Source organism: Argiope bruennichi, chromosome 8, assembly GCF_947563725.1.
Source record: "Argiope bruennichi chromosome 8, qqArgBrue1.1, whole genome shotgun sequence".
NCBI classification, from domain to species: domain Eukaryota; kingdom Metazoa; phylum Arthropoda; class Arachnida; order Araneae; family Araneidae; genus Argiope; species Argiope bruennichi.
In genome coordinates, this window is record NC_079158.1 from 22,207,308 (window position 1) to 22,234,753 (window position 27,446).

General features: G+C 31.1%; 1 protein-coding gene across 8 annotated transcripts in view; it reads left to right on the forward strand.

The window, feature by feature from the left end:
- The window catches only part of LOC129980494 (natural resistance-associated macrophage protein 2-like), a 96,234-nt gene that overhangs the window by 36,508 nt on the left and 32,280 nt on the right, over positions 1 to 27,446 (forward strand). Inside the window, exon 1 of one of the 8 annotated variants that reach the window (XM_056090825.1) lies at positions 8,350 to 8,413. The exons of 5 other annotated variants lie outside the window; for them this stretch is intronic. Coding sequence is in view for 2 of the 3 variants with exons in the window: in XM_056090817.1 (XP_055946792.1) it covers positions 22,051 to 22,094 (44 nt within the window). In the remaining variant the exon portion in view is untranslated. Of the gene's footprint in view, positions 1 to 8,349; positions 8,414 to 21,822; positions 22,095 to 27,446 lie in introns of those variants that run through there. 2 more of the 8 variants (XM_056090817.1, XM_056090819.1) reach the window with 2 other exon arrangements.

Below are 27,446 nucleotides of genomic sequence, written 5' to 3' on the forward strand. Positions count from 1 at the left end.
CATATATGTTTTTAATTTCTAATTAATGTGACGGATCATGTTTGATGAATGGGAATGGTGGATGCACCAAACCATCTTATGGACTTTCTGTTTGGGCCCAACGAAGTACATGTCATTTGCACAGACATGCATGCAAATATATAATATTTGTAATGGTATCAGTATTGGGAATATGTTGCATCGTAAATATTATATATTACATTGTAAATCTATTATATGCATATGAACAAAATGTTCATTCTGAATTAATTAATTTTTAGTAATAAACATTTTTGACTTAATAAGGGATATTAAGAAAAAGAACAACCTTGTTTCGATAACTTGATGCATTAAATTCTCTCTAATGTGGTTTATTAATAATTTATACTCTCTTTTTTTATGTTTATTTTCAATTGTTAAAAGGAAAAATTAAGAATTTCACGAATTTTTCCTTCTCGTATACGTTGTATAGAAAAAGTATAGTCATCGTCAAGAAATTCGAACTCGAGATTGTGACGAATCTCCACTTTTAGATTTCCCTGAGATCGAAAAACACATTTTTGGAAAATGTCCGTCTGTCTGTGACAAACGTTTGATCTAAACGGAATTTTGACCAAATTTGTAGATTTCTATCAAATTTTGAGTAAAATCTGTTCAGAGGAAGTCCGTCTGTCCGGCTGTTCGAATATAATTGAAAATGTTAACTATAAAACGAAGAGAGCTAAGCATATAAAATTTGGCATACAGATTTAACATCTATAGTGTAGGCACTTTTCAAATTTTCAGTCAAATCCAACAGGGGGTTGATCGTCTGTCGGTCTGTACTTTCAGAAACCTGTAAACAGGATAACTCAAAATGGCAATAACTTAAATATATCAAATTTTTTTAATATGATATTGCAGCTACAGTTGTAGTTTGGTGTTAAATTTTTATTTCAATCGGTTGGGAAAAATGCATCTAAAACACAAATTCGTTTTTCGGATACTATTTACCACCAAAAAAAAAAAAAAAAAAGAACTCCGCTAGGATGACGCGATATATGCAGTAAAGTTGTAAATTCACGCCAGAGGTTAACATTTTATAACTATTGTACTCCAATACCATTCAAGGCGTTTTCTGGGATAATATCTTAAAGATAATATGCGAGGAAGATAAAGATGTCATTAGATAATATGCGAGGAAGTTTTGGGGAAGCCAAACCCGCCCGTTAATAACATACTAGGAGTGATCAAAAAAAGAAAAAAAATGTTTACAAGCAGCAGCATTTGGAAAGTAGAAATTGTGGAATGGGAATATTGTTACCCAGAGTGGAGACAGATGGCGCTAGTTGTCTTTGACCGGTCTTTCGAGCAGACTGTGTTAGTACTAAGACCTGAAACAGCGATAGTAATGGCTAGGCATCTAGAGAAGTGGTCTAGCACAGAGGTGTCCGCCGTGATTGGATTTCTATGGACCAAGAATGTGTCCCCATCGGACATTCACAGACAAATCGCTGAAGTGTACGGGGGCGGAGCAATGAGTAGACAACAGGTGGCGAAATGGTGTCATTCTTTTGAAGAGGGCAGAGAGATTGCTGAAAACGTTTAGGTGGGTGGTCTGGAGCCACCCTCCATACAGCCCCGATTTGGCTCCCAGTGACTATTTCCTTTTCCTGGCATTGAAGATACACTTGTCCGAAACAAGGTTCATATCAGACGGTGATGTTCAAGAAGTGCCGAGAACTGGCTCAATAACCAGGAACCTGATTATTACCAAAACGGGTTATACAAATGGGTCCAGTGGAGTGATAAATGCCTCAACAGGTTTGGTAATTATGTAGAGAAGTGACTGCCACATATGTCTCTTAATTATCACTTGTGTCCTGTGTCTATTGTGGATAAAGCATTTTCCTTTTACCTTGCAAACTTTTTTTTGGGGATCACCTCTCGTATATTTAAAATAACATTTAGTTGTCATGAAAAATGTATTGTTGAAATTCTAAATTGCCCTCTATGTACAATCCATACTTAAGTTCTTAAATTTGCTATGTCACTAACAAGTTTTGAGTTCCATCTTTCTGTGAACACATTGCACAACGGCAGTTATATAGAGTGGCACACTGTTTAACGAGCATAATTCGTCCCAAAACGAAACTCATAATGCGACACACTCGTTAAGTAAAACATTTTTTCCCCTAAGAACATGTAAAACAGGGCAATCCGTATCATTCTTAAAAAAATCATAGTTATGTGATTTATTATTTACAATGCATGTTTTTTAGTTTTTACTTACATTTCAAAATTTGGTGAAAATCTGATACAGCATAACTGCATTAGCGCCTAATGAGTTCCAATGCTTTCAGCATCTCTCTTATGTCATTAGAAAGTCATTCCTCCGCTAAAGCTGTTATTTCACCCTCTTCTGACCAAATCTCATCTTTTTTTATTTGGCACAGAATACAGCATCATAGGCTGTTCAGTAGTTCTGACTATGTTCACCCACCAACTCATCGATGTCGTTGCTATTTCCATAATCTTGACTAAAGTGCTTTAATCTTGTGGATTAAATTTTCTCAAACACTTGTTTCTCGTAGTCGCGTTAGACAATGCTATCCGATCGAAGCTTCTTCCAAGCAGAAATAAGGATTCTCTTCAAATAAGCGCTCAATACAGACTCATACCCAAGAAACAGGCCAATCGTACATGTCATTTAATGATGTCTCTTCATCAGTTGTGAAGTACTTTGCTATCAGTGCGCTAAGTTGGCGAGCTCCCGTTCTAGGGTTGCTCTTTTTTGTAACTGCGCGGGTCACGACCAGCCAGAATTAGAATTGTAGTCCGAACGCGATGCTATACCTAGGTAGGAGGATGACTTCATGTTCCTTCTCATAGTTTAATAAACCACCTTTTATAAAAACATCGTATTAATCATTTTTAGCTACACCGCCATTATTAGTTTATTTTCATTAGCTTTTAAAAGCCAACATCGGCCTCAACATCAATAATTCTGCGAAACATCGCTCATTAAAAGATTCATTTTCTGTATATTTTGTTTTGCTCATTATAAGCATAAATGTTATGGGAGAGATACGATAAACGAGGCATAATTCTATAATTTCATTTAAAAGAACCCATACTTCATTTATACTTAAGAGGATATGAAATACGGCTGTGCTAATAAGGTTGATTATTATAAATTGTTCACGATAAGTCCTACGTTGAAATATTAGGAGGATAGTAATAATTTTCGAATTCAGTCATTGATGATTTATACCGAACCATAAATGTGGTGTGTGTACGGTTCAATAAAATCAAATAGAATAGTTAAAAGATTATTGAATGCAATAAAAGCTATTGAAATTTGCTTAAATTGAAATAATTAATCATGCTAGTATAATTGGTTTGTGAACTTGAATGAAGAAGTACAAGAAAAATAAGAATGTTAACAAAACAGCGATATTTTAAATGGTAATAAACATCTAATAATGTTACATAATTGTATTTTTTAAATTTCTTTTTTTATATGCATATTATCATAAGTTTACTTAAAATATAATATATAACAGATCATATTACTCAAAAAATAAAATTGAATTTTTATCTCACTTAGAACAAAATGCATTGACGCTATCTCTAGAATGTTCTTGAAAAATAAATTTTTAAATAAGCTTATCACAAAATATGATAAAAAAACATTGGCACATTATTTTAAAGACAATTGTTTGAGATTAACGGCCATTTGACAATTCATCTCTAGTATGTTTTCAATTGATAGCGCCGTCTCTTTTTCATCTTGAAGAATTTTGTCTTCAAACTGAATACAAGTGGTTATTCTATGTATTGCTTCGCTTTCGGCAAAATTTGATTTCGTTTCTCAAGTTATAATTTTATTTTCATATTTGAGGCAAATCGATTATATTATTGACTTGCATCATTTTTTCGAAAGCAAAAAGAAGGGAACCTGTTGTTGAATAAGCTAGGTCGTCGTGGGACCCGTCACTGGATTATCGCCATCAAATCTGTGCCAATATATCATAGACAATTGATTTATAGCGTTTGAGGTTTTATTGGATTGGATAAAGTGATATTTGTTTCACTTTTTTCAAACAATTTTGTCTTCGAGAGTTGATTGATTTGCAGGTAAAAGAATATGAGAATTTCTATCTTTATAAACATTTATAATTAATATATTCAAAGATTATGCAGCATATGTATTTAAAAAAATTTTTTTTTTCGAATAATGTTTTCTCTTTCTTACAGATTTTTAGAAAATAACTGATGCATTCTGCTGTTTTTATTTAACGATCGAGCCGGAATAAATTTTTTAAATAATCGAAGAAGTTTAGAAAAATTCAATTAATTGTAAAGCTTACTATAAATCATTTAGCTCATAGATATTGCTCTAAAACAAACTTGCTTAAATTAGTATAAAACATAATCTATTAATTTTAATTTTACGATAAACATCACAACCGAAGATTACCATCTTGATCTTTTCATCTTACTTGCGACCTGATGATTCATTTTATTTCAAGATTTAATTTAAATCAAATTACTTCCTACGTAAGAAATATTCTGAAATTAGAGTGAAATATACAAAAAGAAAACCATTTTATTTTTATTTGATATTCTCTATATAAAATTTAATGGTTTTTGCATAATTTGAAATTGAATTGAATACAGAATAGTTTAAAATTGAATTGAATACAGAATAGTTTAAAATTGAATTTAATAAGGGGTTGAATATGGTATTTATATGCAAAATAAAATATCTGCTAGTTAGTTTGCTTAAACCTTACACGATTCTAGACCTCTTTAGATATTTAAATGAAATTTGGCAAACATATTTCTTAATGTATTTGAAATTTAACTACGTCATTAAAAAGTTGCTACGCCTACTTAACGGAGATGAAATCGGGTTTAAAAATTTCTACGTTTTTCTATCATAACTTCGGACATATATCACTACACAAAAATTATTTTCTCAGTATTTCACAATAAAAAAAAATTTAAAAAAAAAACGCTTTTCTGAAAAACTAGTTTTATTTTCGAAAAACCATTCCTTGAATTTTCAATAAATTTTTCAAAGTTAATTTAAATACAATTTGCATACATTTTTTGATGAAATATGATATTTGTTTCCCTATTAAATGACATCTATCATTCGAGCGCTTTCATCAATGCGAATTGTTTTCTTCTTTTTCTTTTATGAGCAGTAATTTGCCTTTAAATCTTATCTTTTTTTTAAATTCCACAATTTCTTTTTCTGTTCTATTTAATTTTGCCTTATATTTTCGAACATTCAAATCTTTACTGTGCCCAGTTGGTCCAACATACGTCTTTTTAATGCCAATTTTTTAGTTTAATGTGCAAGAATTTAAATACTTTTTATAGAATTTTAGTTTAATGTGCAAGAATTTAAATACAACATATAGAATTTTTTAGTTTAATGTGTTCGATGTTTCTTTCGAATAAAATTTTAAAATAAAGCGAGAATTTAAATACTTTTTATAATTTTTATTTATTATCTTAAACAAATTTCTTCGATAATCAAGAAAAGCAATTCATTTATGGAAATAGTTTTATCGGTTTTTAATGCATTGTTATATATTTCATCATATTGATTTGTCGTCTAAATGTATTAATGAAATATTTTTTAAGTTTTGCTCTTTTTTTAATTAGGAAATATTTTTATTTCTTTTTAATTTCTTAGTATTTAGAATTTAGTTATTTTTTTCTGTTCTGATAATTATTACTGTCTTATCAGCGAAGCTCAAGGTAAAATACTGACTTTCGAACATTTTATTAAAAAATATACTGGGGGGGGATAGTACCGATGTGAATGTGAATCACAAAATCGGCATCAAACCTAAAAATCTCTCATGATTATGAAGACGACAAAAAATATTTTCAGAAAAATGGATTTATTTAATATGCGTTTGCTTTCTTTTCACTGCAGAATATATTTTGCTTCGTGAATTTTATATATTTATTCAATATTTGAATTCTGTACGGTGCAAAAAGATTGAATTGTGAATTGTGCTATTTAAGTATTGGTATATAAACTTATTTGGCGAGTCAATTATTATATAAATTTGTCAACTTATCATTTGGGATGGTTGCGTGATTCGAAACAAAAAGGCTCTGTATTGAAAACTAAATTGGCAGCAAAATTTTTTCAGGCAGTTTTCAAAATGATAACAATATTATGAAAATATTTATAGTTTTATAATGAAAAGAATTTTTCGACACTCTATTTGTTCATACATGAACGAATCAGCAGACGAACTTAAATGCGTTCCTAAAAACCTCAGGACTTTGGCAGTGCGTCCAAAGAAATAGAAACCTTAGCGACTCATATTCGATTACGCTTGATATTTCTTTCGCAGAATTAAAAAAACAATTGCTTAGGTTGGATAATGAAAGTTCACCTTCCACCTACTAGAAAAAAAAATATCTCATCAAATTTAATTTCTTCTTCAGTCTAAAGTTTGTATGCCAGTATTTTCTTTGAAAACATTAATGCATAATCTTCTAGAAGACCTTTAAATAAAATGTAAGGACTATCAATGACTTTGCGAACGAGTGATTGTTGTTGCTTATCTCCCTTGGATTGAACGCCGATTCAAACCAAGTTTCAAAAGATTGGGAAAGGAAGGGTTTATGAGGGTAAAGACCCCTGAGTACTCGAGGGCAGAGATTTGACTTTTGCTCATATGAAGATGACACTCCCTTGCACAACCCCTTTTTACAGGGGGCTCTTTCACACACCTAACGGATAGAGCACAGGACCATGGCCGAAGCAGGACTCGAACCCGGGACATCTACAGCACGTGGAAGACGTGCTACCCTTGGCCAGGACCCCGGTATGCGTGATTGTAACTTTCAAAAATAGAAATGTATATAAAACATACAAAACTATCCATCAAAAATGAGGAAATTCTACGACATAAAAATCTGTTAATTGAAAATAAATAAAATTTGACTATTCTCCCACAAATCGGCAAATCGAAGAAGTTGAGGAATTGCATTTCCATCAGGTAAAAATTGAGTAGGAATTGAAGTTCCAAATATTTTACCATGATAAAAAAAATCGGCATTAACTACATTTATCTATTGAATTTTTTTGTTAAATAATTAAAATGAAATCAGAAATGCTCTATTATAAATAATCTAGTCTATTATCGTGCAATGATATGAATTATAGTGAGTGCCCGGAAATAAAGATTCTGTGTGTTTTTCGGTCAAAATTTCTCAACTTGTATCAATAAAAAAAAGGTTGTCAGTTTTAAAAGCTATTTATTATTTGAAATGAAATCTCTTAAACGTTTTTTAATATTGCATTTTTTGAATATGTGCATTTGATGCTTTTATATCTAAGAATGGTAAAGCCTATTTAACCCTAGGATTGTCTGATTATCTTGTATTTAATAGATTTAAATTTTAATAAATTAATTTTCAAAGATATTTTTGAAATTCTTAAATTTTTAAATTATTAATTCTAAAAATAAGAATAAAGATATTTTTGTATTTAATCAAATCTCTGTGTGAATTAACATGTATACATATATGTTTTAAAATTCTGAGGAAAGAATAATAAATTCCTTATGGAAATAGGAAATCCCTGATTATACTGTTTAGAGAATTAAAATGCATAAAATTTTCATTCGATTTTAAATTATATTTTTGTATTAAAAAAAAGAAAGTCACTGAATATTGCTATTTTTTTTCTATATTAAGTAATACAGTTAGTGTTTAGGGAGGGAACAAATCAACTCGTCTTCTTTTCTAAATTTGGAAAAAAATTTAATTTATGTCTATAATTTTAATATCAAATTATATTTAATATCAAATTACATGCGGACAGACAATCACATGCTGAGATTTAATTGAATATTTAGCTCCTAGAGATGTTTAAAATAACGATATGCATCGAAATGTGGAGGTTGGGTAATTCTAAGGAGACAGTCTTTTTTCTTATGCATTTTTGAAAAAGAGAAAGCAAAATCTCGTTTACCTCCCTCATTAAAAATCTTGAACACAGTAAAAGTTAAAAGAGCCTGAAGTTGTTTTTGGCACATATTGTACTGGAGGAATGAACTTCTTTCATCAACACTCTGCACGGAATGATTGCATCAACCTTTAGAAGAAGATGAGCTAATCACACCCCCTGTTCCTGATAACGCCTTGTCACATGTCGCACGTTTCATTTTAACTTTTCACTGCACAGTGATGTACAAATGACTCACGCCCAATTTGTCCTTATAATTCAACATTAGATTTCTAAGATAACCATTGAGTTTTGGCTCATAAATAGATCCACTTTCTTGGCAGCTGTCATTATGTGATACTGACTATCTAATAGCATTGAACTTTAGGCTCGAGCATCACTTTGTGTATCTAAGTAAATTAGAGTATACATTGACTGTGAAATCATTTGCAGAATCTGAATCAAGTAAGTGGTAAAAGTTTCTTGATCTATTCATTTTATTTTTATAAGTCTAAATTATTTATTCACATGAAAGTGTGAGACAAGTAATATGTGAAAAATCATTAATCAGGTACATATACGATTCCTATTTAATAATTTAAATAGGAATCGTTGTATAATTGAATATATTCCAGTATATATGTGTTACTATATAATGAAAGGATAAATAAGGTGATCTTTGATGCTGGAGCTCCTGAATATAGGTATCCGAAATATTTCATCGTACGGCAAATTAGCAGCTACTACATTTCAAAAAGACACCGACTAAAAAATCCTTCGTGTCAAATAATAAGTCAAAATAACATATTCGGGTACTTCTACAACCTTCTTATTCCTTTAATGTCACCCCAAACGATTCTTTCCTTGGTTGAAGAATTTTCTAAAAGGACAACTATTCTCAAGTTCCGATGAAATGCAGTCACTGGATCCTGTTATAAAAGATGGATTGTAATCAATATGTTAATAGTTGAACAATGAGCTAGAAGTCAGACTTCTGCCCTCGGGTGCTCAGGGGTCTTTACCCTCAGAAGCTACTGCAGCCCCTTTCCGTGGTAACGCGGACACGACATCATCATTAGTTGAACAATGTAATTAATGTAGGTAACTCTAATGGGCAATATAGGTAACTCTAAATAAACAGGTTCTGTAAATATTTATTCTTCCATGATAAAATAAATGCCAGAACACGATAGAATGTAGATAGCACAGGGCAACAAAATAGTGTTAATATATGATCGGCTCAAACGTATTGAACGAGAGACTTTAAATCAATTTGCATTAAAATTTCTTGCTGAGCAACACCCATCTGCAAATTCAATTGCCTTGTTGTTTAAACGTTCAAAAGCATTTGGTAGAATAAAAATTGTCTTCTTTTGAGAGCTTCCTTTAAATCAACTGCTGTAGATGTACGAGAGTATGACCTCATTCATTCAAGAAGCAAGATACGTAAAATCGACAACGCCTATTTATAATCAAAGTCTCAAGTTTTGAAAATTTGAAAAAAATATGAGACAAATCTATAATGCCTAATGCTAGCACAAGATTTATGTTGGGATAAAAAGAGCACTGCTTTAATTTTTGCATTTTCAATATCCCCAAATGAGATAAAAATCTATATCTTTAGCGAATGAATTGTTCTGGACTTACGGGTGTCAGCATTTAGTTTTAGTTATATTAACGTTCCGTGTTAAAGCAACACTAGAGCTATTTTGGAACGGACCTCATAATTTTGAACCTCGGTCAGAGGGCGAGGACGACACCTGAGCTGGCACCCCACCCTCTTCAGACTTCCACACCAAACCACGTTTGGCCCCGAAGGATTTAACGTGCACCAGACCCTCTTAAATGACGGTTCTTCGGTGGAATCAGGTTTCGAACTTAAAGACACTCCGATTCCGAGACCGTACCCTCAGGCCACCGCAGCCCATGAGTGTCTGTATACAAGAAAAGGAAGGTAATACAATAGACACCCAAACTCTCTTGATAATCCTCATTATATATGACCAACTGAGGTAGATTGTGAATATTTTGTATCGAAAAGTATTTTAATTGGGTCATTCTTCTTCGGTGATACTTTTATTTCTACTAAATATTCAGTTATTTTATTAGGAATATTATCATTATTTGGCAAAACTTATTTCGCCATGAGAATTGTCAAGATTTTTTTTTTTTTTCGATATAATGGAACGCTAGTACACAGCTCGTTTTAGCCACGAACTTGTATAACAAATCCTTTCAAAAGTAACATTACGGGGATGTTCCATGTAAATGCCTTTTGTAATTATCTGATTTCAATTTAGGTAATCTTTCTTGGGATTTCTTATAAATGTAAAATTTACAGAAAAAAGGAGAAGGTATTCATTTTAAATATATTTATTTGGTAATTCTGTTAATTTGGTAATAATGTTATTTTCTGTGCAAGAATTTCCTTTGAAGATGCTTAGAGCTCACTAGTACGTGATTTTGCTTTGATTTTTATTAATTCTATTTATTTTACAGTTTAAAAAATGTTTCAAACGCCATTACAGAAGGATAAATTAAAACTTTAATGAAAACAGTTTTAATATGAGTTTATTCGCAGTGATATATTGGAAGCCAAAAACAAGAATGACGACAATCGAAACTACAAATTCACATATAACCTAATATAATTTTTCGAAACAAAATAAAGAATTAAATAAAATAACAGAATTTTTTTCTTCACAAAGACGCTTAAAAGATTGAAAAACCGAAGGAGAATTGAAGTAATAAAAATAATTATTTTAAATTTTATTTGTAATGCTAAATTTATCTAAAATAGCCAAATTTATTCAAAAATAAGAATTTTTTTTTAAATTGAATATTGTATGATGAAAGCCTTAAAAAAGAAGAAATATGTTTATGTGAATGCTTACCCAAGGAAAAAAAGTCATTATCATCATGTGCTGTTTATTTATTTAAAAAATAATTTTTTTAACTTTAAAGATATTTTGAATCTTTTTTCATTGCACTGTCTGAAATTACAAGTATAGCAATAGAGTTAAATGATTATGAAATCTCATTAATTAGTAGACCTATACCATTATAGTTACGACTAAAATCAATAGTTTATTGAATTTTAAATCAATGTTCGATATTGATTGACGCCTACTTCAAACGGAATAAACGAGAGGCTGCAAATCAATGTGTGTTAAAATTTCCTGCTGATCAACGTCCATTCTCAAATTAGATTTGTACATTCATCTGGAATAATTACTTCAAAACAACGTACTAAAGCAATTTTATTAAATAAAATTACATTTTCTAGCATAAGTGATTCAAATAAATTTCAGATTCTTATCATTGTCTCATGACTGATGAGTTCCTACGAATTGTCTAATGGTTGATTCGTTGCAGAATCATTCGAAATTTCTCGGAATTCATAAACTTCGAGCACATTTTTCATCATTCATCATTGTAAAACTCGACACGAAATGAATTGGGTAACAGGTGCAACTCCGTGAAAATTCTGTAGGTAATCTGAAACTTGTTCTTACCGCTCTCTCTTTCCAATGCGACCTTGACCCAAGAAATGGAAGAAAACAGCAAGGTAGTTTGTGGGTTATCTGAATGAACAAAGTGTATTGACTGTTAATGGATCATAATAACAAACAGGTTCGGTTTCGTTAGCCTACTTGTTTTAATAATTGTAACAAGGAGATTTTTGGTAAGCGTTTGAAAATGGGAAAGGATAGCCCTTCAATGTGCGGTGACTAAGGTTTAGATTACTTCTATTTTGTCTTTTTACTTTCTAGTATCTGAAGTACGCAGAGGGAAAGTATTGTGATCTTGTAACAAACCCGATATTTTGATGAAGCTCCAAGCTTCAATCCTTCCTAAATAAAAAATAATTTTTTAAAAAATTTTTTTCTTTCTGGCTATGAACACAATAACTAAAAACCGCTTTGAGTTAGACAAATTTGGCATATAGGCGATCTTTATACCAAATTTGTAGACATTTATCCTATATTAAAGCTGCATGTTTCAGACATCTCTAAGTTCAAAAATCACATTTTTGAAATCATATATTTCTGTTAGTTTGTGAACACGATAAATCAGAACTATAGAAATGAAGAATAAACTACAGAAATGAAATTTGGCATGCGAGTAGTTTTGTAAATTAAATTCTCAATTTTCTTTAAAATTTTTGTCCAAATCCATTGTTGGGGGATTCATTTGTCCGTAACTTTGTGAACACGATAACACAAAATTGCAAACACCTAGATGTCTGAGTTAAAGATTTACTATTAGAGCTGTATATATGTATCAAAATTTTGACTCAACCATCAAAGATGGATCAAACCGTTTGTTAGTTTATATATTTGGATGCAAATAAACGCAATTACTCAAAAATGCAATATTTCTATAAACATTTGTTGTGTTGTCTAACCATTAACACTGCAGATATGTGTCAAGTGTTTCACCCCATCGGTGCCAGGTTTAAGCATTTTTCGGCCTTAGGAAAGGTCAGAAACTAAGAATTTTTTCGGCCCTCGATTTTCAATTTAATTTCACATTTCCGCACATTTTTAACATGTTAATATATTTATTTTAGTGTAATATTTTTAATTGATTCATTTTATGTGTATGTTTTTGTTACTATTTAGCTATTACGACGCCTTTCTTTTTTTGGAATTTCGTTTCTACATAATATTATAGAAGCAGACGCCAAACAAATATTCTAATAACGAAGTAATAAAATGAAACGTATGCACACCTAGTCAACTTACTTGTTAAAGTGTTTATATTAATCTAATATTTTATCATTCACATAATTTGTATTTTTTTCTTTTTCTAACTCATTTATTTGATAACTATAAAACTTATATTTTCTAATCGTCTTGTTTGCAATAGTCTAGGCCTGCTATTTACGTCTAGTAGCCCTGGACATCTGCCTAGCTCAAAATCCACCATTTCGTCGGTGGAAGAAAGACACCCAAAAATACTATATTCAATTTTCTTTACTGTATTTTGATACACAAAACGCGACGCATTGTGTTTGTACATGAGAAGGTTGCAAAAAGTTTTCGCTAATTTAGAAAGAGTTCATTCGTGGAAATGGGTGAGAAATCATTATCATTATCGTTAATTAGATAGACTAGAAATTAAATCACATGACTTGATCAGGTAATTATAGACGATCGCTGCATTTTAGAAGCATTGCGGTTCAAATGTCGATTAATTAGTTTGACCTGCATTGAAATAATTAAAACGCACTTTGCTTCTGAAATTGTGTGTATGTGTTGTTGTTGCGTGTTGTGGCTTACGACACTTTACAAGCCCGCTGACAGTTATCTGTCAGCGATTTAAGCAGAATGAAAGTATCTTGTTTTTTCAGTTGCCCCAACTAGATCCAAGAGTACGATTTAGCTACACTCACGCGTCACAACCCTTTTTACGGGGCGGACTTCATTCATCCACAGATGGTAATTTAGACCTGAATCAGAGAACGATCACCTCTGATTCAGTACCCCCAGTGGTATTGTTTAGACTTGGAGGGATTTGTGGCTACGACAGATTTATACGCGCACCAGTCACTATGCACGCAGAGAGTCTTCGGCCGGCGGGGCTCGAAATCGCAACCCAAGACCTTACAAACCAGGCTATCCCGGCCCTCTGAAATTGTAATTTGCTTATCTACTACTGCTTATCCTTAATATTTCTTTCGTCATGCTTCTCGCTGCAAATGCACTGGTGTCCATAAATTAAAAGACAAAAATAGTATAGCAATTTACACACACAAAAATATATTTTAAGCCATTGAAGGAAGCTGATGTAACTGCCAGGTATAGGAAATATTTTATTGATTGGCTCATGAATATGCTATTACTTTGTAGTGCGGCAGTAATTGATAAAAAAAGGAAGGTGTTCAAGTGCATGCTTTATGTGGAAAATTTGATTTTAATTTCTGGCATATATGGTTTATAAAGAGAAACCATTGCTATTGTCAAAATACTCGGGATCGAGATTTGAACGAATCTCGGTGCTTTACATCCACCTGAGTCCAAAATATATATATTTTTTTAATTATGTCAGTCTGTTCTGCGTACACGATCATTTAAAAAACTGTTGATCTGTTCAATTAGACAGGTGAAATTCGGTATGTGATTTTTATATCAGATTTGAATATTTGTATCAAATTTTGAACGAAATCCATTCTGAGGAAATTGGTCTACCTGTCTGTCTGAGTGTAAGTGAACATAATAACTACAAAATTGATAAAGCTAGATAAAATTTGGTATACTGTTTTAGTCGGTCTATGCATTCCCATGCATGTAAATGCGATAACATAAAAAAGTAATGATTGTATGACTGACATTTCGTATACGGTCTTATTATTAAAGTTGCATTTATGTACCAAATTTCGATTTCAATCGTTCAACAAAATAATCGTCGATTTCCTTCGCTATTTGCATGACATTCATGTGAGGGACCCTAAAAATAAAAATCTGAGCACTCTGACGTTCACAGCCTTGCGCAATGTCTAGAATTCTTACGCGGCTGGGGATGAAGATGCCATCTTTATTAGAGAATATGCGAGAAAGTTTTGGAGAAACCATTAATGCTAGTTTTATGTTGATAATTAAATTATATGAATGAAAGAATTCATACAGAAATTTTTATTTTGAAAAATGTTATAAATAAATTAGGAAAAGAAGGTTTAATCAGAAATTTTTATTATGAGTTCGGAATTGCCAAAAGCATTACTGCATTGCCATGGAATTGATTTAATGAAATTATAACAATTACTATGTATGTACTAAATCTGGCTGTTCAGTTTAAATTTTTGTAAATAAGGATCGTTATATCGAAATTATACCTAAAAGAAATGCCGCATAACTGCTGCCTAAATCGTACAAGTGATAAAAACATATCACATCAGGCCAGACCAAGAGATTAAATCATATTGATTTGTTTAACCGCAAACTCATCAGATGTGCTTCATCGAATATTGCGATCAAAAAGAAAATACATCAGTTTGTAGTGGACTTGTCAGCTGAATTGACCAACAATGACGAAATTTTTAATCACAAGTGAAAGCATATTTCGTTTGTCATCCAATTCAAGGTGCTATTACATTAGAATCTTATTCTAAAACTGTTTTTTTTTCAACCAATATCTTGGAAGTTGCCCAATATAGAGGTAGGTGTTATGTTTTAGTCAACCATAATGTCGAACGAATGTACACGGAAGTTTATATCTTGCAAAGAAGCATTATGGGTTATCAAATGACATTATATTGCCTCATGTTCGCAATTTTTATAGAGTTATTTATTGAAAGTTGTTTCAGTATTGTGGATGAAAATACTTGTGGTTACAGTGTAGTGCCCTCTTAATGAGTTTCTTGAAATTGGAGCCATATTTCGAACAGAGTTCTCAGTATATGCATTCTACATTATTCCATATTTGGAATAAAATCGGAAGAGACACAGCAGAATGCAATTCATCATCGTATTCTAAAATAGACCTACTTTTAGCGCTGAAACCAAAGTAAATGAATTTCCTGAAATTTTGATTAGTCAGCTCAGTATGCTGTGGTGCTATGCATGCACTACAATGGGATATGGATAGGAACCTTTTTAAACTTTCATACAAGAAACTGTGCTAAAATTTTCATTATTATTTTCATTAAAAAACATCAGCGCTTCGCTTAATTAAAAAAAAAAATTCAAGTTTAAAAAATTACCCGGAAGTGTGAATTGGAGCCCTTTAAAATATATTTGCACTAAATTTTGTAGTTTTATACCCAGTGGTCTTCTCTGTATAATCTTTTAGCTTATCTAATGTATTACTGAATAATAGTAAAAGGTTTTGTTTATAAGAATCCACAAAAAATTCGCCGACTTAAAATAGAATAAAAATTTATAACAATTTTGCTATGGGAGAAATACAGTGGAAGAAATCACAGGGTTAAATAATTGTTGCTACATTGAATTGAGAATGATTACATTCTGATGACAAAAATAAGAAAAAATATTTTATTTTTAATACTTTATGATTTATTATATTTATACATATTTAAGATATTTTCAAAATTTCTTAAAATTAAAGAAAAAATTGCTCAACTAAAATGATATTAAAAAATATATAATTTTCCGAATTCTAAGGTGGTGGAAAGATTATTTTTTGTACTATAATATTTCCAAAGTTACCATAAAAAACTACCAGCGCTTCGCTTAATTTTTAAGCAATTAAAAAAAAACTTCTTCCAGGGGAGAATTAGAGTCCTTCGATGTATATTTGCACAACATTTTGCTGTTCTGGGTACTGGGTTCCAGCGGTTACTCTGTAGAGCAACAACAACAATACACTTCTTTATCAGAAGTAGGTAGAGATAAAAATAAAATGTTGATATTAAAAGCAGGTGTATATTTTTAATTTAAAAAAAAAACAGCCTCTGAAGGTCAGTTGTTTTGTCGGGAAAAGTTTCAATAAAATCTTTTATGCTTTATTTGTCGCAATGGTTATGCAAGCAAAGTATTTTTAGATTTCAAATATTTATAGATTTTAATTAATTTGTTTTAGAAACATTATTTTTGTTTTTTTTCTTTACTCCTAATGCTTTCTACCTGTCATCTCACATAAAATTTAAGTTTTAATCTGTAGCGGGAAATAATGAAATTAACTCATTAAAATGCTTGTTGATGGTCAATGCTTGCTGAATCGAAACATGCTGTTAAAATGCTTAAGGTTAATCAGTGAAATCATTGAGCTTCGGAGTTCTTTTGCGGAATATTGCTTGTGTTTTATAATAACTTAATATCTTGATGAATTTTTTATGGATTCAATAAAAAATTGAATACACTACAATAAGAAAGTAAATATTATAGCTAAAAGAGCAGTAATATATTTATACATTCAGTTATATTACAGTAAAAAGCAGTAAAGCTACGAACTGTATAAATTATAGAACAGCTTATATAGCTTACTTTTGAAATTAAAACTTATCTGTAATTATCAGAGAACTAAAGAAAAAAAAATGAAATTATTAAAATGGTATTGATTTGAAAAAAAAATCAAATCGTCGTTCCTTTATTGTTAACAATGTCAGAAAAATCCAGGATGAAATATTGGAACTAATTATTACATTAATTTTTATTTCATCGCAATAATGAAAAAATTTATGTAAGATATGCCTAAAAATATTCTCCCAATTAAGTTAAGATTACACAAAAATTGCGTATATAACAAATAAACCACACACCCACATTCATTCTTTTTTATTATTAGCAAAGATACCGGCTTCGGAACCGAAGGGCATCAGCAACCGAAGGGTTCCATGCCCAATCCACCGAAGAACCGCCGTGTAAGCTGGCTTGGTGCACGCTAAATCCGTCAGGGGCAAACGTCTTCGCGCTGGCGTGGTGTAGAAGTTTGGAGAAAGGGGTTGCCAGCTCAGGTGTCGTCCTCGTCATCCGACCGCGGCTCAAAATTACGAGGTCCTTCCCAAAATAGCCCTGCTTTAAAACGGTACATTAATCTAGCCAAACCTAAATCTAGCATTTAGGTGTGAATAATCAGTTTTTAATAACAATTACACGTCACATAATTCCACTCTGTAAAATTTAGTTTATAGATTGTCATAAGACAATTCAATTATATTTTCTCCCGAAGCAATAAATCCAAAAAGAACAAATGTATGAAAAATATATATTGAATTCCTGTAAAGTAATCAGTATTATCATTTTGCAAGCATATTTCTAGATCCTGATATAATAAGCTGTGATCAATGTTCTGTACGATATTGCAAAGTATGCAATTGAAATAAAAATTAAATAATATTATGGAAATTATTCAATATCTCTCAACGCCCCTTTGAGGAATTCGAGGCTCCCTAAAGTCCCACTGCTTACATTTTAACAATCACTGAAGTTGCTAAAATTCTTCCATCTGAAGGGTTGAGTTTTTGAATTATAGCATTTATATACGGATGAATATACAAATAGACAGTAATTGAGCCTGTTGACACTTTTGATATAGATCTACTAGTCTTCCAAATTTCATCTAGCTAGCTCGATGAGTTTTAACTTACAGTGCTCATATTCACACGAATTGGCAGACAGATTTCCGTATAATGCCAACGTTCAAAACTTGATAATAATCTGCAGTTTCGATCGCAAAAACAGCACTGCAACAACATAATGTACGGCTGCGGTTGCTTAGTGGTAGGATTCGGTACCGTTAGACTTTAAATTTGAGATCCGATTCCATTCAATAACCACCGTGTATTAACCACCGTCTGGTGCAAGTTAAATCCGTCGAAACTAAATGTTCTTATACTGGTGTAAAGCGGAAGCTTTTAGAGTGGGTTGCCAGTTCAGGCGTCGTCCTCGCCATCTGAACACAGATTAAAATTACAAAGTCCATCCAAAAATAGACGTAGTGTTACTTTAAAAAGGATTTTAAGGTAACTAAACTAAACCAAGAGCATAAATCTAGTTAATTGCAATTTTTGGTAAGTCGTATTCACACACATAGTTTTGATCCCCCCCCCCCGACACAGAAAGATTTATAAATTTTTTGAATTTTCGATTATCTGCTGTCGGGACCATTCACTGATGTTAATGTGAATATATTTAAAAAAAACTTCAATCACAAGTAAAAAAAAAAAAAAAAAAGTGGACGTTTTAATATCGAAGAACAAGATAAAAATACGAATATATTTTGGACAAAAATTAATCAATAACTCCCAAATACGAAAATCTATTGCTTTTTTTAAAAATAATAATTGCATGTGTAGGCTCTTTTTGTAAATAAAAAGTGTTTAAAGGCCTTTTCATATTTATCTATGCCTCTTTTCAATCATTTTGCAGATTATCCACAGTTGTTACGTTGCACACGTACATCCTTGGAAAATCTGGAATTTACTGTAATTCGTTTATTTTGTATGCGATCAAATGAAAGAAAAAGTTATTAATTTCGCAATCGTTCTCTTCTAAAACAGGGAAGAGATAGAATGATTGTCTTGTTTTTTTTTATGTCCTTCTATCAAAGTCAGGAAATATTTCTTCTTGACTGACAATGACCATTGTTCCTTTACCTTTATATTAAAAAAAATTAACAATAAGATAAAGCCCTTTATTTTTAGAATATCATCTACACGTGCCAAGATAAACCATGCTCGTCCTATACACATATTAATAAAGAAAGAGTTCTTTAATTTATTTTGCTTGTCGTCGTATCAAATGGTTTAATAAAAGTTTATATAATGATATAAAATATGAAGTGCCCAGTTTTTCTTCCTATTTTAATTCTTTCTAGCCAATTCTTTCCTATTTTAATATTATTAAAATTAGTTTTTGTTTATAAAAACTTACATAAAAAAGTTCTTTCTGTTATTACTGAAATTTCTTTATTTTTCTTACATTGGAATCAGATTTCAAGAAGATTTAGGTAAGGGCAAAGGATTTATATTTACGGTTTTCCTATGATTTAATCTTGTTCTAGTAACAAACAGAATTATTTGAATTTGAATATAGTTTTTAATTTCAATTATAAAAGAGAAAAAAAAATTTTTTTCTTCTGCAAAATAAAATTTTTTGTAGACAGAAAATATTTCTCATAAATACAAAAGTAAATAAATAAATTCATTAAATAAAACAAGATTAATATAATTAAATAATAAAATAAATAAAAAATAAAATAAATGAAAATAAAAATGAATAAAATAAAATAAAAGTTTTAAACTATCAAAAGAAAAAAGATCTGCATTATGATACCATTAAAATCTAGTCTTTAGTCAATCTAAATAAATGCTGATAATAATTAGGAGTTCAAGTAAATGATTGAGACATATACTGTAATGTTTTGATTCTGACTGATCAAATAAGATTGTAGCGTAACAAACAATTCTTTTATTTAAGGCTTATATATGTACACAAAAACAACTTGTTCTCATCTAGGTAAATATGGTTTACAAAATTTATATAACAGTTGAAGTTAATCATGAATAAACACCACAATAAACGCTAACAGGCTGTTAGCTCAAACAGCTGCTCTGGAAATCCACCGATCTTTATCGGGTGGATCTTACCACAGAAGCTCCAATCACACGGAACTTCATACAAAATCAGAAACACCTTCCAACACTCACGTCTCCCCGACTCCACTTTAAAACGGCTCTCCCTGTTCTCTCCTTCTCTTCAAAATATACCGCATTTTATTTCCGTCAAATCTCTACCTCTGATTTTCTCATTGGTGTACTTGAGCACTTTATCACCCAAAGCTGCTCAGCAGTGCTTTCTCAATGGTGTCCAGTCGATCGTGGGAATGTCCGTTAATGATTCATCTTTGTAGTTGATCCCTCCCGAACACATGCTAATTATAGTCCCTTCATAATGGGAAAAAAAGTTTTAATATCTGGATGGTTTGATGTTCTTCTTCTTTGAAGATATGATAGATTTCTTTTAAACGACGAAGCGCACATCTGATTCTTTATCTGGATACAACTAATGAACAAACACAATGATTCTACTGGCGAAGAAGATCCCCCATCTGGAAATCTGGAGGCACTGAACAATATGAGGGGTAACAGATGACGGCACATCTGGACCCCCCCCCCCCCATATTGTTCAGGGCCAATTATCAGGTGTGGGAAACGGGGAAGCGTTGGAATACAAAACAGTGGGCTTTAAATTGTTGTGAATAAATTTAAAACAATTTTTCGAGAAATGTATTCATGTATGTATATATATGTATATATGTACACATATACTCACTTGTAGCTTAGATATCAAATAATGTATATATAAATATATATTAAAAGCACTCGACTAACTTTGGAAACACATCATAGCTGAAGATATTAGTCCATTTCTACCTCATTTTGTCTGTACTTCTTTGTAAGATTCCCTTTTCACACCCTAAGAAGGCATACATCCGAATACCGGATTACCTAATTTTTAACATTTAAGTTTCTAATCAAATCAATGAATGAAAAGAGAAAAAAATCACTTGCATTCCCTGTAGTATCTCAAATGTCCATTACTTTGAATATGAATGGAAATGATAATATATATTATCAAATCTGATATCTGGCCAGGAGATTAAATAAAATCGAAGTCAGCAAGCATGCATTTCATAATAAACTGAAGCTAAACATAATCAACTTGATTAAAGTAAAATATTTGTTTTGTATGAATAATAACGATTTAAATGTCGGATTTGAAATAGATAATTACATGTTATTATTAATATTAAATTTGCTTTGCTATCTATGTAAACTTATTTAATATTAATAATTTCTAATTAATTTAAAATTGATTGATTTTTATGCATAGATTATTATTAATACTAATCACGTTTATATATAAATATATATAAAAATGTGATTACCTTATTTTAAAGATCGATTGAAATTTTCTACGAATTATTTTTTTACCTTTCTCCCCCCAAAAGGATAATCCATTGTATTTTGAGATTTAATTGTCCGATTTCAATTCCATGCTAACTATGCCAGCATTTGAACTTTCCAGCTCCAAATAATTTTTGTTTCTTTCGATATCTTAAAAATCGAGAAAATTAAAGCTGCAATGACCGAAAGATGTCTCACGCAGCCTTGCGTCAGCAAATCCTGCATCCATGAACGGATGAGTGAACTTTTCATAAAAAAAAAGAAGAAAATTCCCTTTTTTTTTAATACTTTGAACACTTCCGCGGTTCTCTGCATTCGTCTTCACAGTCTCTTCAAAGTCTTAAGCGAAATCTTCTCGCAGCCACACTATCGGATCTTTATTTATTTAAACAGGTTGACGAAATGTCTTTGTTTCTAAAACCTTGAATAACCGGCGCGTTATGATGAAATAGATGTTCAATTGCTGCTGTGGAACGAACACACCAGCTGAATCCATCGCCGCCTGCCTTTATGGCGGGCCGATCCGATTGTTTCTACTGGATTGAACACGTCACCGGTGATTTCCGATGTGCTTTCCCATTTCGTTCAAGAGTCTTCTGATAAACTTGGATGAAATATTATTAAATCGGAACACGCGATTATGAGATAAAACGTAATTAAGGAGAAAGGAAGTAGATCAGATGGTGAATCGAAAAAGTGTGGGTTTTTTGTTTTTGAAAAAAGAGGAAATATGCCTTCGCAAAGGTATTTCCAGGACGAGGATGACTTGCAAAGGTAAGATTTAAATTAAATTTTAATAAATCAATTCTAATGAGTAAAATAATTCTCTATATATATTTTTAAAAATGTGTCAAAAGATTAAAAATTTCAAGTAAATGAAATGCATTTAAAATTTAAAGAAAGGAATAGGTTTCTGATAAGAAAGAATGATAAGAGATATTTAAAGATGCTACCATATGCTAATATAATGTTTGTTTTGGATAGACAGTTGATGGTAGCCTATGGAGGCTAAACTAGGCCAATTGGCATTGAACTTGAGAAGAGTCGCATGAAGATTGATTAAAAATATTATTAGCTTCTTCAAATTGTAAAAAAAAAAAAAAAAAAAAAAAAAAAAATTAAAATATTAATATAATATTTTAAAACATATTAATATTTCTTTGAGTTCCATTATATTCATTTAGTAATTACAGAATTTATAAATACTATCTTTTTAGATAATAGAGAGTATAAACGTGACTGCCATGCAGTTAAAATCATAATAAATAAATAAGAAAGTATATATTTTCACAAAGTTATTAGAATAAAAAAATTAAGCTAAAATAAATTGTTAATATGACAATTTATTTTGAGGGGCGTTAAAGATGTAAAAATTTTGCAGGATTTGACTGGTAACTTAGCAATATGTAGTTTTAATTTTAATAAATTAGAAATGTCCCGGAGTTTTATTGCAAAATATGTTTTATATACGTTCAGACGCTTGAGAATAAAATTTCTTAGTCATCATGTGGTTGCCATGACAACTTGATCTTCAGGAAACTTGCAAGCGTCATGATACTAGTTGTAATAAAATTACTATTCTTATATGGTGGATAAACAAATAAAATCAGAATGATGATAGGCGATTTCATTTTCTATAATAAAAATTAAAATAATGTTATCATTTTTATAAATAAGTATTATATGCAAAATAATTTATGCAATTGAAAAGAAATATTGGGTAAAATTAATAACTTTCTGTAGTGAAGATATCACAAGAATAGTGATAAAAGTAATATTGTTATTTAATTTTATGCACAGAGCATGACTGATATTTTTTGTCTATTATTAGAAGGTCTGACTTTAATTTATGATGTTGCGGTATTAGTCGGATTATTTGTTATGCGTACAAAATAGAAAGCAACAAATAAAGAAGCTGTCTTCAATCTGGCTTGGAAAAAGAAAAAAATCTTTTATTCATAAATATTTTGAATGACATTTTGAAGTATTAATATTGCATTTTATTAAAAGAAGATAAAAAAATTAATAGTAGTATTTATAAAGTTTCAACAAAATAGTATGTGAATGAATGAATGATTAATTAATTTTATAAAAATAATTAATTTTATGAAAATAATTAATTTTATAAATCTCCCTTAAGCAAATTTGTTCATTGATAAATTAGACTGATTCTTAAAAAAGTGATGAAGAATCTGAAAAAAAAAGAGATTTTCTTTGTTAATAACAATAATTTTAGTGTCTGATTCATGGAATCTGACGATTTTCGAATTTCAGTGATTGTCAGCGCTCAACCATGGATTTAATTGATGGGACTTTAAAATTATCAGATCGATGCACACAATGCGGTCATCAGCTTCATGTTCAGAATAAGCTTTTAGGCTTCATTTGGCCGCGAAGATTTATAGGTTATAAATGAATCTGCATTGTGATTACCACTTTTAGTCTATTTTCTATAATACATAGAATGCTGATATATTAATAATACGTTTAGTTCGAAGGGGTTTTTTTTGTTTGTTTTATTGACCGAAAAGTGGCAACAGTGACATTTCAAGAGACTTGGTTTTTGAAAACTAGGATTCGGTGTTGAAATTCATACATTTGGAAAATTATTACTTATTAGGGAAAAAATATTATTAACAAAAGCAAATAAGGTAGGGAGGATTTCGAAAACAAATGTTGAGTGAATTTTCATATACGAGTGTCAGACATAAGCAAATTTCTTAAGGTCAGCCATTTTTTTTTTCATAAACGGAGGATGCGAGCTCTTGAAATTAATTAATTCTCGATTTTAAGAGTTTTCATACATTGTTTCAGTGACGTAACGATAGTAAGAGGAGCTGGGAATTAATTTAATTCCTCCCCCCCCCCATTTGTTACCTATAGTTTTGCAAGTTTTTTTTTTTTTTCACTTTTATCTCATTTTGCTTTAAACGACTGACATTTTTATTTCCATTGTGCTATCAAAAAGGGGAACTCATATCATCTGTACTCCTTTTACCCCCCCCCCACACACACATTATATCATTTCATTAATTATCAATAATTCGCCTTTTCCTTTTTTCCAAACAGGCACCTGCTTAGAGCCCCCGATGATTCGAGAATTTTTAAGGGGGAGGGTAGGATATTTTCAAGATAATTTAAATTGTTGCTTTCTTTGAATCACAAGGGTCATGTAGCTTCAGTTATGATAATGGAGAATGAAATTTGCTGGTTATAATTTTCTTCCATTTAAATTATTCTTATGAAAAGAAAAATAAGTTCATCATTTACGTCAATGCATAATTACGTTCTGGAGGACCAATAAAAATATTTTTTTTCCAAATTAATTTATTAAATAACTATTCTTAGTTAGAGCAACAATCATAATGACACTTCGATTATCCTTCAGAAAATATGGGATAAGTGGGAATAGTATTTTGGTTTCTGATCACAGAGAACGAACTTACTTGAATTTATTTGTAATGATAAGAAATTACAATTTATTGCCACAAAATTTATTTTACCGCAGGTTCCAAAATACCAGAAGGTACTCTTTCATTTTACCGTTTCTTTTTTTTTTAATCCATTTCAGGGAATATCTTATATATGCTATCATAAACTATTTAATACTTTCGATTTGGTTAATTTAGAGTCATTGTATCTCTCATTTTGTTGGGAAATGAGACTTTACGAAAACAGAAATAATTAAATATTATCAGACATAAGAAAGAAATATTTAAAGTTTAGAAACATACTTTAAAATGAAATAGGATATTAGTGGTTCAATTTAGAAGTATAAAATAATGCTTCCATTTTCAAATTGAACGTTCATTTACGCTGTTTAAAAATCTAATCAGCAATAGGATCCCGTAGTACGACTTTTATCTAGATATTTGTAACTAACGACCTGAAGGGAAAGTGAAAAATACAGTTCCTATCATTTTCTTAAATATAACTAAAGGGGTCACCGTTGAAGGGAAACTGAAAAATAAAGTTCCTATCATTTACCGGAAAACCAAATGAAAAAAAAAAAATTAGTATTTTTCTCAACTGATTGAAACTAAAATTTAACACAATATTGCACTTGCAGTCACAAAAATCCATACCAAATTTCATTTATTTAAGTCACGGCGTTTTTGAATTATCGCGTTTTCATGTTTCTGAAAGTACAGATAGACAGACAGTCGACCCAATGTTGGATTTGTCTCAAACTTTGTCAAATGTCTACGCTATAGATGTTACATTTGTGTACCAAATATTACCAACCTAGCTCTCTTCGTTAAGTAATTTTCGTGTTAATTTGTATTCAAGCAGCCAGGCTGCCAAATTTTTTCCGAACAGATTTTACTCAAAATTTGATAGAAATCTGAATATTTGGTGTAAAGATCGTATACTAAATTTCAACCGTCTAACTCAAAACGTTTTTGCGTTATCTTTGTTACAGACAGACAGACATTTTCTGAAAATATATTTTTCGAACATAGGGAAATCTAAAATTTGGAGATTCGTCAAAACCACAAGTTCGTAAATTTTGACGATTAATATACTTTTTAATAATTTCTCCTATATCTGACTTCATTCAGTCAAAATTGTTATTAATAGCTAAGAAAGATATTGTTACGAAATTTCCCGGGGTTCGTTTGGATAGTGGAAGTGATATGGTGTGGAGAACGCTCAATCAGCAGGCGGCAGTAGAAAGAGAAATAACGACGTTTATTTACGCGAAGACACACAGGACAGCACAAAGACGACAACTATATACAGCATAGAAGACGATTATCTTCAGCCGAGACGTGCAGGATACAACAAGACTCTACTGCGGACAGTAGCGCACTCTGTCGCTGCTCTGCTAATCCCTGGAAGACCAGTTCTTCACCGTCGCTTCGGACCACTCTCGCACTCCTCCGCAAGCTGCAGGCTGCTCCTTTTATAGGTCTCAGGAGGCGGGGCTAGAAGCCTCTCAACCAATCAGGAACGTTCAAGACGTATCTCGGTTCCTATTGGACGGATCGGGAAAATTCTCGATGTTTCAGGTATAATCTATTTTGGCGCCAAATGGTCGCTAAGTTTGTCGCCAAGCTCTGGGACCTCCGACGCGACACCCGGACTCCGTCCAATACAGATGACTGCAAAACATTCTTTCTTATGATGGAACCAACTATGCTGGGAAGCCGCATCACAGATTCGTAATAATATTATATATGTAGATCACATAGTAAAATCTTTAAAAATATAAATGGTGAATTTGGCATAAAATAATAATCAAATTTTGTGGGACAGGATACTACCATATTCCTTAACTTAATACTACTTCCTGTTGCAAAATCAATTAATCACCATGCATGAAAAACGTAGATTTTTATTATATTAAAGGCCTGTTCCTAATTACCTCACGATGAAAACTGCCGGGGTTAATTGAGAACCTTATTTTGTTCCACAGGAGAAAATTTAAAAATGAAAAGCATATCTTATTCGCAATCTTTATATCTTACAGAATCGATGCAAGACTAGTTGCATAACATAGCAACTAGTCTTGCAAATAATCGATGTAAGAAATGAATAATGATACTTTGAAAAATTTTGATTGCATTTTTATTGAACACGATTGCGATTGAAGTAAACAAATGTTTGGAAAATTTAACTGAAAAAAAAAAAGGTGAAAAGTATTTATCGTTTACTTCTAGAGGGCCTTAAAGAAGATAATGTTTCTAGGTGGGTAAGGCTTCATCGGTTGTTACTGTAGTCACTGTCCCCAATTACCCTTATTGTCCATACTCGAATTTATTTGAATTAAAATCAATAGTTGTTAAATATCAGAACATATTAACTTTTTCATGTTTTTAAATTTGTTGATTCCAATCTTTTTTTGTAGATGACTTACCAAATCACAAGTCAACGACTCTTTCAAAATTTCAAATATTTCATTTGTGTTAATAGTTTTTTTTTTTTGCCATGTTGTTTAAAATTACTTTCAAATTTGTGAATTGAAGTGTTTTATTTGAGAGTTATTATGAAAAAAATCAATTACCTTTTTTCGGATATATGTTTTGTTATTTCTGTTTATCATGTTTGTTACATAAAAACTACTTTTGCAGAGAATAAATTAAAATCAATGAAAAATATATGGTTTTAGAAATTGTTGAGAAG